Source organism: Falco cherrug, chromosome 6, assembly GCF_023634085.1.
Source record: "Falco cherrug isolate bFalChe1 chromosome 6, bFalChe1.pri, whole genome shotgun sequence".
In the NCBI taxonomy this organism is placed as follows: Eukaryota; Metazoa; Chordata; class Aves; order Falconiformes; family Falconidae; genus Falco; species Falco cherrug.
The window spans coordinates 74,606,833-74,624,758 of record NC_073702.1 but is presented as its reverse complement, the minus strand read 5'-3'; the positions used below and the strand labels follow the sequence as shown (position 1 = coordinate 74,624,758).

General features: G+C 43.6%; 1 protein-coding gene across 1 annotated transcript in view; it reads left to right on the top strand.

Moving 5' to 3' along the window:
- Positions 1-17,926, top strand: part of ASXL2 (ASXL transcriptional regulator 2) — a 133,462-nt gene that overhangs the window by 27,974 nt on the left and 87,562 nt on the right. The window contains exon 2 of the mRNA XM_055713998.1: positions 5,019-5,101. Coding sequence (XP_055569973.1) covers positions 5,019-5,101 — 83 coding nt within the window. The remainder of the gene's footprint in view (positions 1-5,018; positions 5,102-17,926) is intronic.

The following is a 17,926-nucleotide window of genomic DNA, read 5'->3' as shown; positions in this document are numbered from 1 at the left end:
GGATTGAAGATGATGGGAGCTTCAGGATTCCCCACCTGGGATGGGGTAGTCCTGGTTATACATACAAACTGGGGGATGAGATGTTGGGGAGCAGCCCTGTGGAAAGAGTTCTGGGGGTTTGTGTTGTTGGGAAGTTGAATGAGTTCACTGTGTATCCTGGCAGCCTAAAGAGCCAGGTGTTCCTGGGGTGCATCAAGCACAGCATAGCTTGCTCCTAGAGGTGGGGGGTTGTCCCACTCTGCACGGAGGTGCAGCCCCACCTCAAGTTCTGTGTGCCGTTCTGGGCACCTGCATATACAGAGTACATGAAACTATTAGAGTGTGTCCAGAGGAGGGTGGCCAAGATGATGAAAGGCCTTGAGGTGAGATTTTCAAGGAATGCTGAAGTCACTTGTCTTGAGCTTGGTGAAAAGGCTGAGGGGTGACCTCATCTACAGCTTCAGGGTGGGCAGCGGAGGAAGAGGTGCTGATGTTTGGTGACCAGCAACAGGACACAAGGAAACAGAATGAAGCTGTGTCAGGGGATGTTGGCTGGACATTTGGAAAATGTCAGTCACAGGCACAGGCTCACCAGGGAAGTGGTCATGGCACCAAGCCTGTCAGAGTTAAAGGAGCATCTGGATGATGCTCTTAGTCATAGGGTTTAGTTTTAGGTAGTCCTGCAAGGAGCAGGGAATTGGACTTGATGGTCCTCAGGTCTCAATTCTGTGATTCACCGGTGAGCATGGGCTCTGCTGGAGTTTCTGGGTGAGCCACCTGTGGGAGGAGGTGAGCAGATGGTGCAGCACTAGGAAGACAAATGGGAGATTAACCAGTTATTTGCTGAGATGCTGCAGTGCAGCAGCCCAAGCCCTACACTGCTCATGAGATAAAAAAAAAATATCTTTAACGCTTGTCAGGGGCAGCGTTAAAGATGGAAGTTTTTCTTATTTTCAGCAGCAAAGAGTAGTCTTCTGCATGAAGATGTTTGGATGGCAACCAAATACAGGGTTCTGGCAACAGAAGAGGAGCAGTCAGTTCTGATAGACTGGCAAATCTGGGGCTGGTTGAGCCTGGTCTGTGGGTATGACCCAGTGCCACCAAGAGGAAGCAGCTGGTGATAATGGCTGGAGACATCCTTCAATGAAGGACTTAGGTAGACTTGCTGTTTTGGGAAGTTTGTTGTTTGCCAGGAAACTGGATCCAGGATGTTATGGAGAAGTTGGTAGAGTTCTTCTGATCTGTGGACTATGACCCCTTGGCACTCATGCAGGTTGGCACCTGTGAAATCATAAGATAATCTCATTGGAAGAGATCTCAGGAGCTCTCTAGTTCAATATTCCCCTCAAAGCAGGGTCAGCTTGAGGTGAGACGACATTGCTTGGGGCTTTACCCAGTCAGGTTTGAATGAAAACCTCCAAGGATGGAAATAGTATAGCATGTTCCATTTCTTGACTGTCTTCATCATGAAAATTTTAATCCTTGTACTTGTTTGGCACCTCTCTAGTTTTACCTTTTACTTGGTGTCATCCTTCTACTGAGCACCATGGTGAAGAGTCTGGCTCCGTTTTTTTTTTTAACTTTCTCATAGGTAGAGGGAAGGCTGTTAAAATGTCTTACCCTCAGCCTTTTTTCCTTTCAGCTTTCTTCAGCCTCCAGGGTGAGAAGTCCTCTATCTCATACCTTTGTCTTCCAGGGGAAGTGGTCTAGTCCCCTGAGTATCTTGGGGGCCCACTGCTAATATCCTTTTCCTCCCCTCCGACCCTGATTTCAGCATTGTCCCTATATTGGAAATGGAGTAAGATCACCCAAAGCAGACCTGTAGCAGATAAAATAAAAGGTCAATGCCAGGCCTTGGGAGTGAGTTTCAGAGGTCTTGGTGGTGTCTTCAGGCAGTCTCCTAGACCCTGCTGGTGAATGGGAAAGGCTTAGGCAGGAGGTAAATGTTGTCTGAGCATCAGCTTCTGCCTGCACAGATAGTGTTTATAGATAGGGTGGATTTTTTTATGACCATGAGACTCTAAGGAAAGAGGACTGATGGCAAGAGATGGGATCCATCTGATACAGATGGGCAAAAGCATTTTTGCCAACACAGTTGCTAACAGCGTGGAGGACTATAAACCAGTCTTGTGGTAGGATGGAGACTGAAAACTGGAAGCATAGGATGAAAAGAGGTGCTTGCATGTCTGTGATGAGGGAGCCTCTTCCGCTTCTCCAGAGAAATTCTTGCACCTCTCCAGCACGCCCATGGGCCAGCCTGAAGTGCTTGTATGTGAACATGTTCAGTGTGGGACATAAGGGATTTGAGGTCTGTGTGCAGTTTAGATGCTAATAGCTTAGTTCCTTCTTGATCGGTTCTTGTTACATGCAGAGCCTTGATGTTGGTGAGATTAAACTCATGGAGGGTGGATGATTGGAGTGCTTTAGGTGGAAGGAGAGATGAAAAACGAAGACAGATTTGCCTTATGTGCTGAAGAACAGCTTTAGGAACATGCAGAGCTATGGTGTGTAACTGGTGATGACTTGATTGGGAGCTTTTCAGTTAAGTTCAGAGGGAAGGGTGACAAAGGGGGACATCATGGTGGGTGTTGGCTGCACCATCTGATCAAGAAGAAGTAGTGGCTGAATCCTCTTTAGACAACTGGAAAAAGCTTTATGAAGGGAGAGCTGGTTCTGACTCTGCCCTAGCATCTGCTGGAAGCATGAGGTGATACAGGGCACAGCTGATCTAGGAGATTTCTGGAATTGTTTGAGGACAACTTTTTGAGGCAGGTGCTGGACAGAGTGAAGAGACCTGATTGGTAAGATGTGCAGTGGTGCACAGTGGCATCTTCGGCTTTAGTGACCATGAAATAGGAGTTTAAGTTCCTATGGGAAATGAAGAATGTGAGTAGAAGGATAAAAGTGCTTGGATTTGGCTTGTTCAAAGAACTGATATGGGGGATTCTACAGGAATCTGTCCTGTAGAGCAGAGAAACCCAGGCGAGCTGGTTGATCTTCAAGAGCAACCTTCTCGGAGCACCGGAGTGGTCAGTCATGATTTGCAGGAAGCCAAGCAGGTGTGGCAGGAGGCCAGACCGATCCTCTTGCTGAGCTCAATTACAGGAAAAGTCCTATGGAAGGAAGACATGAGGACAGGTTACCTGGGAGAAATACATAGAAGCATCCTGTGGGCACATAAGGATATAATTAGAAAAGCTTTTCTTCCTTTCTGCACTTAATGATGAGATTCTGTGGTCGAACACTGTATTAACTCGCATTGTGGTTGTGCCTAGTGAAAAATTAATGAAATGTGCTATTGCATCTCTAGGTGTGAGCAAGATGGGACTTGTCAGGAGCATGTCCATCTAGTGAAAGTCAAGAGGGAAAACACAGTGCCCAAGAAGAAAAATGCACATGTATTTTTTTTTTTGTGTGTGAGAGGGAAAATGCCCTAAAAGTTCATTGCTAATGGATCTCAGCACTGCTTTATTTTTCTTCTGATTTCTTGTGCTAGCTGCAATGAAAAAGTTGACGCCACAGATGAAAGTTGAGATAAACTTAACTCTTCTTGCCCTCCATGCACTTTCAGCTGAGGCAATGCTGAGTAAACATGAATTTGGAACTGATACAAATCTAAAAACTGGTCTGACTTCCATTACTCTTCAACCACCGTAATTTAGTATCCTTTTGCTGTGGGCATCCTTAGTAACAGTACAGCTAGAAATAAAGTGGAATGAATCACTGAGGCTGATACCAGTGTGAGTGTAAACAAATCCCCCTTAAATCTGTTTTTAAACTCACTTTTTTTTTTAAATATATGTGCTACTCGGCTATTCAAGAAGTCACTAAAACTGGAATGCTGTGCTGGTGTTCAGTGCTCCGGAGGATGCTTCATTGCAGCCAGCCAGCCTTGGCAAAAGGTGCACACCAGGTTTGGAAATAGCTTAATTTGCTGTGAAAGTCAGGTTTAACAAGAGATTTAACATAATGAGGATATGTAGGCCTTCCATTTCTCTAAGCAGAGGTGGCAAGGTCTTCTCAAAGAGAGCTAAATCTGTAACCATCAGGATAACTCAAATGTTCCTGGAGGTGATAAGGTGCAGGGGTTTAGGAGAGGCCATATATTCTGCACAGCTGTTGAACAGAGAAATTTAAATGACTAATTTCTTTCTGTGAAGTTACTTGTAGGTCTTTGTACTTAACATGCTGCTGGTTTGTTCTCTGGTTAAAGACGTTAAGTCAGAACTCAGGGGTTGTGCTGGGCAGGGGTCAAAAGCAGATGATTAAGAAGGAAACAAGGCATTTCCTGCCCATCCCCCAGCACAAATATTGCTTAAAATATCCAGATGACACATTGTAACTGGCATTTTGGTTTATAAGTCTTAAGCATCTCTGGCTGCTCTTGTGAATTTCTGCATCTTAGCCCTCCTGAAAGGGAGGTGAGTGGTGCTTAGGCACTGGGTTGTGTTTATTGTGGGCTGGGGTGGGTGGTGGTGGATTTGGCAGTTTGATGTGGGAAGCATTTTTGTAGACTGTGTTTAGGAACTTTAAGCCTGAACTGTGTGCAGAGAATTTAAAAGAATCCTAACAGTGTTAAAACCCAGATTTCTTTAAACTTTGTTAATACTTAACAACTAAACTGATCAGTGGTTGTTTCAACTTTGCAAACCTTAAGGATTTGGGTTTTGGAAGTTTTGTATCTGAGGTACCTTGACAGTTCCTGAAGCATTCCCAAGTGAAGCTGATGATGGTTATGAAGGCTCTCTGTTACTGTGAAGCCTTTAAATCTCCAAGAAGCTTTATCCAGGGGCAGTGCATTTGAAAAAAAATTTGGGAGTGGCACTAAAGCAAGTGCTTTAGGCAGTCTTCTAGGGCCTCTTTGCCCCTTAGATCCTTCAGATGGAGGGAGTGGAAAGGAGATGTGGGAAGGCCAGTAGGTCTTCCTCAGTTGTATCCTTGGAGAAGATCAGACTGTTAAATGTAGTTTTCTGTCCAGTTAAACATTAAACCGAAAGTGCAAATGAGTAACTTCCTCTCGATCTGCTTTTGCTTGCCAGGTCCTGGAGAAATATCCTAATACACCTATGAGCCATAAAGAGATCCTTCAAGTTATCCAGAAAGAAGGACTTAAAGAAATCAGGTGAGTTAAACACACATACCAGTATGAAACACATTCATACTTTAGTTCCAGCCTGTTTAGTTTACTGTTAACTGCTATCTCGGGGGGGGGTGGGACTAGAATGTTCCATACCTGCAGAATTGGAGTCTAGGTCCCATTTGCAAACCAGCTTTCAAGTCACTTGTAATTTTTATCAAGGAAGATAAAAAGTCATAAACATCATAGATAAAGGTCATACTTAATTTCCAGGTGTGCATGAGTCTGGTCTGCATCTCTTATAAACTAGACCTTATCAGGTAGTGCAGACTCCAGGTATTGAAGTAAACCTAAATATTTTTTATTTCATCTTTTAAAAAAATAAAAGTGGGATTGTCAGTGTAATTGAAATGATCTAATGCAAAACTTACAGCTACCAGGAAGTAAAAAAGTAGCCTCGCTTACAAATCCTTGAGCAAACTTCATGCTTTGTCCTGTTTTCTTTAGAATTATCTGGAGTAGTGAGTGGTTCCGTTTTAGAGATCTTCCTGTTCCCCCTCCACCCCCCCCACCCCCCCGAGGAGCAGACAGAGTGGTTGGTGTGCTGGGTGAAGAGGAGTGCCAGCTGGGGTGACACTGATCTGCTTCAGAAACAGAGCAATGCAGCTAACAACTCTTAAACTGCTGTTACTGTAGCTTATTGCTTGAATCCCCACTCATATATATTTCCCAGAGATGGATAGGTGTATTTGCTGAGCTAGGCAACACTGAAGGATGAAGCATTTATACGTCTGTTTTCTTGGAGCAAAGAAAAGGGGAGGGAAAGAGAAGATGGGGTATACCAGTTCGTCTGTTTTGAAATTAAACAGCCGTCCTGAATTTCACTTAATTATATTTTCCATTCCGCTTTGCCAGTTGAATACAGCAATCAGTCTGCTTTGCAGGAAATATCCAAGGGCCCAATATGCTGTCAATGATGACATCTTCTACTCAAGTTGTGGACAACCCCAAAGACTGTTTGCTTTTTGGAAATGTGAGCTTATCTAAAAGCAAGGAAACCAAACATACTCATTTAGCTCTTAGGGAAGTGACAAAAGTGTAGTTTAGTTTCTGCCCTGATGATACACTTTGCTCTGGGGCAATACTACAGTCAGGCAGATGAAAGGTTTACCAGCCTTAGGGCAGCTTCAGCATGATGTTAAATACTATTAATCCATCAAAGTCATCTTCATAAACAGTAACTGCACTCATCAGCCCCTTGTGCATGCCCAAGAGTGGAAATGCAGTTGTCTGTACTGGTGGTCTCACTGATGGTAAAACACAAGTCCAGCAAACATCCAGGTGCTTAAGAGGTGGTGAACCTTTTTAGCAATTCAGAGTGCTTTTTTTGGGGCAGAACCTTAGGCAGGAGCATAGATGTGGCATGAAAGATCCAGTCTCTGGCTGGCCAGGCCAGATTTTTAGACCCAACAGGAAAATACAAAAAGCAGACCAGAAATGCCATGGTTCCATATAGTCCTTTTCAACCTCAAGTCCTCCTTCTGGAGTTGCTTTGGGGATTTAGCCTGAGCTGATAGTAAGTTGTTTTCCTCTTGAAAATAGCTGCCGCTGAGCATCAGGACAGCACAAATTCTTCAGTAGCTTAAATCCCAAAAGATACTTGTGGGAGCAGTCAGATGTGAATCTCAATTTCTCTAGTTCCACTATCGACCTTCTTGACTTAGCCACCACACTCAGATGCTGTGTAGTGGTCTTGCCCCTGACATGTTAGATCAATGTAATAAAGCTTTATTTAGGTTAAGACCTAAAAGGCTGTTGGTTCCTAAACAATTCAATTCCAGTTAGTACAAGCAGTATGTTTGTGGCTGGGTTTGGCTTCTGGTAAGTCATAGCCTGTGACAAGATGGGCTTAATGCAGATCAGCATTTATTAGAGGCAAGATCATGTTAGTGAAGGTATGGAGGCTGTCAGTAGACCATGTTGAGCTTGCCAGATTTTGAGTCCTCTTGTGTGGAGGTTCTGGCAGGAAATGGTGGCAAAGCCAGTGACAGCAGTTCCCCTGTGCTTGGTTGCCTTGAGACAGCAGGCAGCTGCAAGACTCTTGGTGTGGTGAAATGGTGTGCAAGTTTGCAGGCAGGACGTGGGCTCTCCTGTTAACACGTGCGCTGAGGCATTTTGAGTTTTTTTTAATTGTTTCTCAATGCAATTTGCTTTTAATAAACAAAATTGCAATTTTTTTGGGTAGTAAATGACTGCCACAAACCACATAAATTTAAGCTCTATCAGCTTTGCAGTACTTCGGTGTTTGTTTTTTGTTTTTTGTGTTTTGTTGTTTTTTTTTTTAATTCAGCATCTGTTGCCTCAAATCCTTAGATGTTTTTAACTTCTTTAAAACTATTGTCTTTCTGAAAAACAGAAATTTAGAAGTGACAAATTACTATCCTACAGATGCACTGAAATGAGACAGAGAATGGGGAGCCCAGCTAGTGTCCAGCAGTCATTTTTTTCTGTTTGGCCGTGCAGCCAGTCCATCTCACTTCTGCTCTAATGATTCCTGGCGTGTCCTGCCACTTGGCCAGCTGCTTGGGAGGAAGCTTGAGGGCATGTTGAAAGAGTTTTAGAGGACTTGAAAGCACTGGTACTGTTGTAGAAGATTTGGAATTGCAGGGAAGAAGGATGGCAGCTGAGATCAGTGTGGAATAAACAGGAGTGATGATTTCTGCTATGTGCAGGATAATGTGTGGCTTTTTTGGACAAGGGTGGGTATTTCATAAGATGGAGGGGGGTTTGTAGCAATACAGAAACCTGGGATGAGACTGGCTGGGTCTTGCCTGTATTTATAATTTTATCCTAGTACTCAAGTAATTTTAATAATGAGATTTTTTTAAAGGTCAACCCAGGACTAGTACTCTGAAGTGTCAGTTTTGGAGACCCTAGGGCATCCTGAAGCTAGAACTATACTTTTCGCGTGCTCTGTCATCCTAGTTTTCTCAATCTGCTTGTTTTGACAGGCTGCCCTAATCCTATGAGATCCTTTCCTATCTACAGGCCACTGCTTGCTAGATGCAAAAGTAAAATACATTGGGATAAACACTCGATGAATTGGCAGTGTAACCATATCTGGCTCTAAGATTAGTCCAACATCCTATATTGCCTAATCTCTGTTGGCAACTGAGCTTGGGGAAGCCTGAGCCTGTTGTGACACTTAGACTTTCAAATGAGGCTTTGAAGACAAGTGGGATAATGACATTAACCCAAGCAACACCAGCAGTGAAAGTTTCCCAAATGTGCATGCATGAGATAAATGGGTACTAAGATTGAGCAACAGAGAAACACATTTGTTTGGTGATAAGTAGCTTTTTAAATCAAAATTGTTAACTTGTCACTGGACTTCATTAATCTTGGGTGTGTTAATATCAGTGTAAAGATTATCTGAAGAATTAGCATCTTTGAAAGATCTTTGGTAGCTTTTTCTCTTAATAGCCATGAATGTTTTGTTTTTCTTGTATTTTGTTGGGGACACTGTGTAAAATACTAGCATGTGAACCTTTGTCCTAACACAATGACTTTTTTGCCTACTTACTCATTAAGCAGGGAAATACATCTAAACATTACCCTCAGTCTCAGTGAAAAAGAAAACAGACATGGTGCTCTGGCTACTTTTATTTCAACTATTCATGGAATTTCTAACATAAACCAAAACAAACTCTTAAACCACTTTGGGGAGAGGGGGAAAGTACTGAAGCCAAAGTCCCCTTTCCACTAATCGTATTTGGACTAGGGAGAAGTGTGTCAGGAACAGTTCGGTTTCATGTTTTAGCTGCCCTCCAGGCAGCAGCTAATTTATGCTTCTTATTGGCAAGTTGGTCCTTCCAGATTCCTTGTAAGATGTTCTGAGTGCTGTGGTTTAACCCCAGCTGGCAACTAAGCACCATGCAGCTGCTTGCTTACCCCCCATGGTAGGATGGTGTGGGGAATCGGGGGAAAAAGTAAAACCTGTGGGTTGAAGATAACAGCTTAATAATTGAAATAAAGTGAAGTATAATAGGAATAGTAATAATGATTGTAATGAAAATAGAAAAGGGAGAGAGGAATAAACCTGAAGAAAATTAAGTGATTTACAACACAATTGCTCACCTCCTGCTGACCAATGCCCTGCCACTCCCTGAGCAGTGATTGATGGTCCCTGGCCAACTTTCGCCAGTTTATATACTGAGCATGACATTCCACGGTATGGAATATCCCTTTGGCTAGTTGGGGTCAGCTGTCCTGGCTCTGCTCCCTCCCAGCTTCTTGTGCACCTCCTCGCTGGCAGAGCATGGGAAACTGAAAAGCCCTTGACTTAGGGGAAGTGCTACTTAGCAACAACTAAACCATCAGTGTGTGATCAACCGTTATTCTCATGCTGAATCCAAACCACAGCCAGCTACTAGGAAGAAAATTAACTCTATCCTACCTAAAACCAGGACAGCATCCTTGAGGAGGGAACTTCCTTCCAGGCATGGAGACTGTTAGGTGAAGAGGGCTGGAGCTTCTCAGTCTGATGCTTGTAGAAATGGGCTGCCAGCATTGTAACTTCAGGCTTCCGTAAGGTTTCTTAACCAATTTGTTCTATTTCTCCTCTCTTGCTAGCTGAATATCAGAAGCCTGCTGTATTTCTGTGAGTAGCTTGTCCTCTGTGGGTCTGGTAATGTCAACAGTCTTTCCTCCTGAGTGATGAGAACCACAGTGATACAGATCGCTCTCATCTGGAAAGAGAACATGAGGCTTTTAGCTTCTGTGTAGTTCAGTGTTGCATTTGTATTACTTCTCCAGTAGCTTGTGTGCTATGAGATGAGGAACTTGCCTGAATGGGGAGAAACTCTGTACTTTGTTACTCTCCTACAGGAGGTGAGAGGATGACCTTAAAAGGCAAACAGCATTCTTGTTGACTTCTCAGAAATAAGAGCAAGACTCCAGGCTGGAGTCTGGAATAGATGCTGCTGCTTACTGCTAGAGGGTATTCTTGCATTTCAGACGGAATTAGAAATCATCGAGGTGCTTTCTCCTTATTCCTGGCAGGTTTTGCCACTAAATTATTTGCCAGCCATTCTTCCTCGATTTCTTTATCTTCTGCTGCAGAGCTGGGAAATAAGATGAAGTTGGGGGGATCTAAGTTGCACATTTCTCCATGCCTTGATTCTCAGGGCAGTTGTTCCTTCAACAGCTTGACACTAGGAAATTCTTCCTCCAACATAACTCCTCTCCAAAAAATGAACAAACTCAAAACCCCCACAGGGTCGGGTGGAAGGGAGTCTTTTGAAAGGATGAAGGTTCTTAAATTATTTTGAAAAGCATGAAGTTAGTATTGGATCCCACTGACACTGGGCGTGAGGATAAATTATCTCTTACAAAGAGTTTCTCCTCCCTGTGAAAAGCAGCCCTTATCAAAACTGATAAACCTTCCTCTTCATAAAAGCTGCTTTTTAAAGCTGTGGTGGGTCTACAGTGAAAGGCTCTACCAGGAAAAAAGAAACCCCTCATCTAGGTGGAGAGAATTAAACTGACAACCAGTGAAAAATAAGTTTCTCATTTGTCTGTCTTAAAAAAAAAAATCAGGTAAATGGGAAAACTGAAACTATCCAACAATGGAGGAGACATGCAGCCTGTGTCTGGCAAAGAGCGGGCGAGCTGCTCCATCTTGCTGCTGGCTAGCTGTGGGGCACGTGGGGTCTGAGTCCGCTGTGAGACTGCAAGTCTTGGATTTGAGTCCACTAATACAGTTTTACCTCCCAAAAAGCAGATCTTCCGATAACTCACTTCCTCTGTAGGTTCTTCAGTGTTTTCACTAGCCCAAAGGATATGAAGTGCAGACTGAATCCTTCAGCAGACTCCGTGATCGCTCAGGCTGCTTGTATTTGCTTTCCAGAAATGAAGAATTTTTATCAGCTCAGTTTGATTCTGGTGATGACCTTATAGTTGAGGAATATATATAGGTCATTGTCTGCTTTTTAGACACATCTGACTAATATGCAGAATTATCTTGGTGGTGTATTTGATATTCCTTTTGATAATTTATTGTGGAGTAAGCATGTTCAAAGTTTTGTCTTTGTCCTAATGTCTGTAGTTAAGATGTTAAAAACCCCAACTTTTTGCTATGCAGTCTGCTTGCTGCTCTCCTTTTAGTTAGTATTTGCACATTGGCAACTTGAAACTGTCTCTATAATGAAGATGATATATTTTTACTAATGTCCTGGTTTCAGCCAGCTGGAGTTAAACCACAAAGCTGATGAACTAACTGTCCCACAGAGCTCAAATTTTGATGAAAGAAGTCAGCGTGTATCAGACCAGCCTTCACGGTATTTCTCTTAAAATGGCTTCAGGCCACTTGAGATGCTGATGAGCTTATCTTCAGCATTTCCTTGGTGTTCTCTGATCATCAGAGATGCTGGCTGAAAACCACCTAGTCAGGCAGGACCCAAGAGGGGATGGATCTTGAAGTAGCAATGGGACCTGCTGCAGGCTTGTTTCCAGCTTGCTTCTGCTGCCTCCTGATTCCTTGTGACAGCAGGAAGCTGTGAGACTGGAAAGTAATGTGCTGAAACAAGAAAGCCAATTTCAAGCTTGTTTTCCTGCTAGTGCTGTGTAAGGAGCCTGGTGGGAGTAGGGTGGAGGAGGTGAGAACAGCCTGGGGCGACCTACCAGAAGTGCTTCAGGATGGCCCTATGGCAGAGCATCCTTGAGAGGACGCTTGGGTTCTTGCAGCGTTCTCTGACCTTGGCTAGCCACGTTGCCTCTTGAGTAGACGTTAAGCATGCCAATAACCCTTTTTCTAGTGGCAAAGACTGTAATATGTAGCATCTTCCTGTTGGGTGAGCAGGCTTTTCTGTGCATGTGTTGCGCTGAGCAGCCGGTGCTCCATACGGGAGGTGTTCGGAGGTGTGAGCAGCAAGCACAGCGTGCTGTGGGACTTGTCCTCAAGGGAACTGCAGGGTGAAATCTGCCAGGGACCTTCTCCCAGTTTATCCTGCCTGTGTTCGTACAGTCTCCCCTAAAGGCTGCTGCCTGTATCTGAGGTCAAGATGAATTAGTTTGGTGGTGGCAGCTGACACCTAGGCATCACAGCCCCTCACCTGCCAGGACCCTGCTGGGAGGAGGTGCTGGAAGGAGTTGCCCTTACTGGCCATCTAAGGTTTGGCAGGCAGCAGGTTTGGCATGCTTGGTTTGTTCGCAGTGTAAACTTACTCAAATAAAGCTTTTTGCAACTTCTTAAAATAAGATTTATGATCAAATTTGCCCAGTGATAGCTGTGGCATCCCACAGGGAGGAGGTTGGGTAATGCAGTGTTTGCCAAAAAACCACTTTCCGTGTAGAGTGGTCTCTAGAGTATTTGAAACTACTCATTGCTTTGGCAGGCCTTAGGTAGCCACACCAAGAAACTTCTGCTTGGGCCATTTGTGCAGCAGGACATTTAAAAGGTGCTCTATCAAACCTGCTTCTAATAATCTGGTGGTTGGCGTTTCTGGTCAGCATTCGCTTCTAGCAATGGCTCCTGTAAAGTGGAGGTGCACAGTGCTAGGCTGAGAGGCAACGAACACAGATTGCAAGATGGGAAATTCTGATGAGAACGATGGGGAAAAACTTTTTTCACCGTAATGATGAGAAGGCGCTAGAGCTGGACAAGGGAGGGTTGTGATACCTCCACTTTGGAATTTGGAGTTGAACTGGACAGAGCCCTGCCACACCTGATGTAGTTGCTCCTGTTTTGAGCTGGAGGTTGAACTGGAGGTCTCCAGAGGTTCCTCCCTGTCTAGATGACCTTAAGTCATGGTTCTCGGCCTTGTTCCTTAGCAAAGTGGCCTTTGGGTTTCAGTGCCACTTCTGAGATTGAGTCGCTGCAGTGCCTTGGAGCCTTAATGGACTCATTTCTGGACAGGGAGGACAAGCTGCTCCTAGTATGTGCAGCTGGGGTACAGCAGGTCAAGCGAGTCATACTCTGTTAGCAGAAAACAGCTTTGGTTTTCATCCCTTTCAGGGTGTGAAGTTGTAAATTATGAGCTGCCTTGGAAGGTGCTGTAGCTAGCTGAAGCCATCAGCTGACAAACATTTAAACAATCTTACACATTTTTTAATTCCCAGCTTCTTTAAAGGTAATCTTCAAATGAGCTGGAACACCTTGTGTTCATGTGGATTTGATATTGATAATACTGGGTGTAATCCCATGATGGACAGGACAGGGGCATCCATGCTTATTTAAGAACCACCAGGGCTGGGTTACCTCAAATCTCTTTATCCAGTTAGATCTTTTTTTTTTTTTCTTATTATTATCTCATTCTACTGGAAGATGGGTATTATAAGATGGTTGGGCTCTATTTTAAAGCTCTTTTCCAACCAAAATGATTCTGTAAAAGTATTACTAACCTCTTGGGGTTGTCACATGCAGGAGTTCTTTCCTGATGTTTTACTGATGGGGAAGGGGTATTTGTTGGAAGCAGGTGCCTTAGGGCTAGCCTTACAGGCATGTACGTTTTAATTGCAAGGCTCTTCAGCTTTGCTCTATAATTAGCGTAAGCCTTCAGGAGAAGGGGCTGGCAGCAGTAAGGGCTGGTAAATGCTGGTGCAGTAAATTCTTGCAATTGTTTCCTTTTAGTCAGCTGGAAGTTGGATTTGGCTTTTTCTGGAGGAGATGAACAGTTACCAGCTTACACTTTTTAAATGAAGACCACCAGAACATGGCATTTTCTTTGAGACCTTTGTAATATCTTTGTCTAAGAAAGACATAAAGTGTCAAGTCTCTGGTGTAAAGTACATCTTAAAACTATTTTTGGTCAAATGGCAGTCAAGTAGTAGCCATAGTGGCAATTGCAAATTAATATTTAATGAGGTTAGCGGTATGTTTGGTGAGTGTCTCTCTTACCCTCTTGTTCAGGGTTTTCTGCTCTGAACTGGGCAATGGGCTGCTCCCTACCAGGACTTTTCCTGAAGTGAGGAAAAGCTGGAAATGTGATTTCAGCCCCTTGAACACTTTCTCCTAGCCCCACCAGCTCCAGGCCACCTTGTCTGTTGGTTCTGTACAACAGACCTTTGTCTGCAGGTAGTGCCCGTACTTCATGGGGAACCTGGTTTGTTCCCCTGTACACCACAGAATGAAAAGCTGACCTTCTTCAGGGACGCTCTGCGTTGACCAAACCCTCACAGAGTGTTTCTTTTTTGCTTCATTAGTATGAAGTCAACTAAAAGTTGAAGTAGCCCCAGGTTTCTGTACCACTGGGTGTCTGTGCAGAACATGGGAGATAAGTTAGTGGATACCGTAATACATGTAGGGGAAAATGTTGGTTTGAAAAATACTAGTTCAAAGGGAATGGTTGTAGGGAAAAGTCACATTGTTGCCATTAGCAGTGAGTGTTAAATGTATTTTATCCTATGTAGGAGAAACTCTGGCTATGTGACTCTTTCCGTATCCCTTATATGAAAGTATCAAATCCATAAATAACAATATTCTGCTTCTCTTGTCTTAACTGACACTGTGGTAGCAGCAGTTTTTGCTTCTCCTCAAAGTGAAATGACACGAAAGTTTTCATCACGTGAAAGAGAATGTTAGCTGTTGTGGGGAGGAATGTGGAGTGTAATACTCTACTGATGAAGACTGCAGGAATCTTAACAGGCTGACTTCTAGAAAATGCTAGAGCTGAGGTCTCAAAAAATACCTAGGCTTAGGATTTATCTTCAGTGTGAACTGGCTCATGGTTCTGTAGCAGAAGCACAAAGGGGAGGGAACCCAAAAACTTTGAAACTTTAACTCCATGCCCTAAAAGCTTTAGAGGAAGGTGGTACTTTTTGGATCTTCCTGAGATTTCTTTAATCTCAGACAACACTAATTTCTGTATAGTCCCTTGAGGATGTGAACAGCCTGTGAAACCAGTGCTGTACCTGTGGGCACCATGTTAAGGTGGAGCTAATGGAGTGATGTGAACCTGAAGGTATTGCTTACACCTGTAAATCATGTCCAAGAAAGTCAGATAGCTTCTACAAGGGTTTTTAACCTTATCCAGGACTCTGCATCTGATGTCAGTCTACTGATGTTCCTGCAGGTCAGATTCAGTTGTCGTGATAGACCATTAATTAAAGCTATAAATAAAGTCCCAACTTCAGTGTGTGCCTAAGATCTTTATAGTGGCTGCCAGGCTGATGTTCACCCAGTAGTGCCTCCTGGGTCCTCTGTTACCCGTGGTCTGAGTGTGGCTCCATCTCAGCACGCCATCATTGCTGGCTGCACTTGCCTTGCTCTGATCTTGCACAAATTCCCACCACCTTTGAGTCAGAGTGTATTTAAATTGGCTTTGTAGCATGAAACCTTTTACCTGCTCCTGGCCCCACTACTGTGGAAATATTGAAATGAGGCCAGTGGTGTATTAGTTTGCATTATTAATGACTTGGCAAGACCATGGATTACCTGTAGAGGTGATGAAGCAGAACATGCTCGTTCCTGCACCCTAACTATTGGCTTCATTAAACTGCTAGCAATCTGTCTTGCTCCTCTGGGTTGCAGGGCTGCCATTTTACTCAGATTTGTGAGCTGTGAGTAGTGCTGAGGGTGTATGAAAGAATAAATAAATTCCTATCTGTCTGTCTGTCTGTCTGTATGTGAGATTTCCAAAGGCTCCACCTGACTTCTCTAAAAAGTTCATTAACTGGTGGAGGCTGATGATAACACATCTGGGAGCTGCCTGCAGTTGGTGGCTGTATGCCAGCTGCTTTGAAAATGGACTGAAAAAATCTGACAGGTCTGCATCTTCCTCCCCATGTCTGTTTGATATAACCTGGGCTTGGTAGTCTTGGTATTACTGCAGATCTGCCTGAAACTTAAAATTTGGTTCTGGTGGATGGGGAGGGTGGGTTCATATTAATGATTAGACAATTGTTTTGCTCAAGTTTTTAAAGGGGTGTTTCTCTCCTTTTTTTGGGTTGCACTCCAACTCCAGAAGGTAAGAACCACTGCTGATTGTTCTAAAGCTACTCCTCTCTATTAACGCAAGCTGCAAAAGCCTTAATTAAAAGAGCAACTGCTTGTTTCATACAGACTTAAGAAACCAAGTAATGGTAGTCTATCTGGTGTTAATGCTTCTGTTACCTCAATCTACCTTTCCTGCATGCCGTTTGCATTAGCGCTTCGGTGTGATGCAAACTTGAAATCTTCATGTTTGTGAAGTCTGTGGAAAACGTCAGGCTAGTAGCATGTGAACGCTTAATGTCTTATAAATTAACCCCGCTGTCTGCAAACCTGAATTTGTGGGGAGGGGGATGCTTGATTTGCATGATGTGTTTTTGTGCATCTCTTGTCTTGGGGACGTTTGGCATTGCGTATTGGGTGAAGCGAAATTTAACACTGTAAATAAGCTGCTTTTCTAAATGATGAATGTATTTAACAAGCTTGAAGTCGTACAGTGGTGTCTGCTTAAAATACCTCTCTGCTCTGACACTTGCATAGGTCCAAAACTGGTGTTTTTTTGAAAACTTCGTATTTTAATATACTAATAAACAAAAAGCCATTTGTGTGAATGTCTGATTCAAGTGAAAGAAGGGGATGCTCAAAAGAACAAAGTGGGAAAACCCCTCACCCTTCCACGCAGTCCGGTCCATTTGGGCGTTTTTATCCAGTTACATCAACGTGCAGTGACAGTGTGAAAGGAAGACAGGTGCTGCTGGGTGCACTTTGTATTAAGCTTCCATTTAGATCACAAGGCGATAATTAACTCTTTCCTGTTGTTGAGGTGGCTGAGTGCTACGGCACCTAGGTGGTGTGAAAGCAGTGCTTTCAGAGTTGTGCTTCTGTGCCCAGCAGCATCAGGAGGTGCCCCTCTGTCTGCAGGGTCCCCTGGAGCCCTGAGGTGGGATCTTGCTTGGGAGAGGCCCTGCTGTAGGAGGCTGCACGGGATCTGCTGGGTCGCACCAAGAAATACTGCAAAACCTGCTAACCAAATGAAAAATGGGGCTTTAATATAAAGTAACGTTAAGATGCCTTGCATAATGCTTGGAGGGCAAAGTGTTTAGAAGTTCAAACACATCACGATTTAAAAATTTCAATCCGGTGTCCTATCCACATGTGACCGAACAAAAATGATTTGGTCACACTTAGTTTTCAAATTGGAACAAGTCATCCGGGTCCCTGAGGTCTCAGGGGCAAGGCTGATGGGAAGGGATGCTGCAGTGGGATTGAAAGTGTGGGAAGAAATGTTCCACCTCCTTCCTCCTCTCAACAGGCAGCTGCTCCCAGTAGAGCCCTTACCTTAAGCCTTAACCTTCTGTACATTTACCACTCCAAACCCCTGTTTTCTTGCTCAGCCTGAAGAAGCTTTGAATTTAAATGTGGAGTTTAAAATGCCGTGATTTAGTGATGGCTTAAATTTGGCAATTCTCAGAAGGAAAAACTTGGTATGTACGTGTCTGGAATGTCAGCGTCAGGTTGCTTAGAGAAATACTTGGAGGAGTGAGAGCTCAGATATGTGTTTCTTATGCCATTGACTGGCCTTATAACTACCTGTTAACTACAAAAAATAATTATGATGTTTAGTCCTTTCAGCAGTCCAATAAAATAAGCGAAAGAATGTGCCCATTCTGCAGACAGAGGGACTATCACTTGCTGGAGATCACTTTGAGATTAGTTTTCTAACTCTTTAATGAAATGAAAGTGCAGATGTGGAAAATGTTAGTTTTCAGATTAGAATAAATGGTTAGAAGGTACTAAACCCCCTTGATCAGTCAACAACGTAAAAAATATAGTAGCAGTCACAGGTTTATAATTATAAACAGGTTTATAAATTTCAGTGAACTTGCTAAATTGGTTGGTTTTAGCTGGCAAACCAGGATGAGAAAGAAATAATTACTAAAACA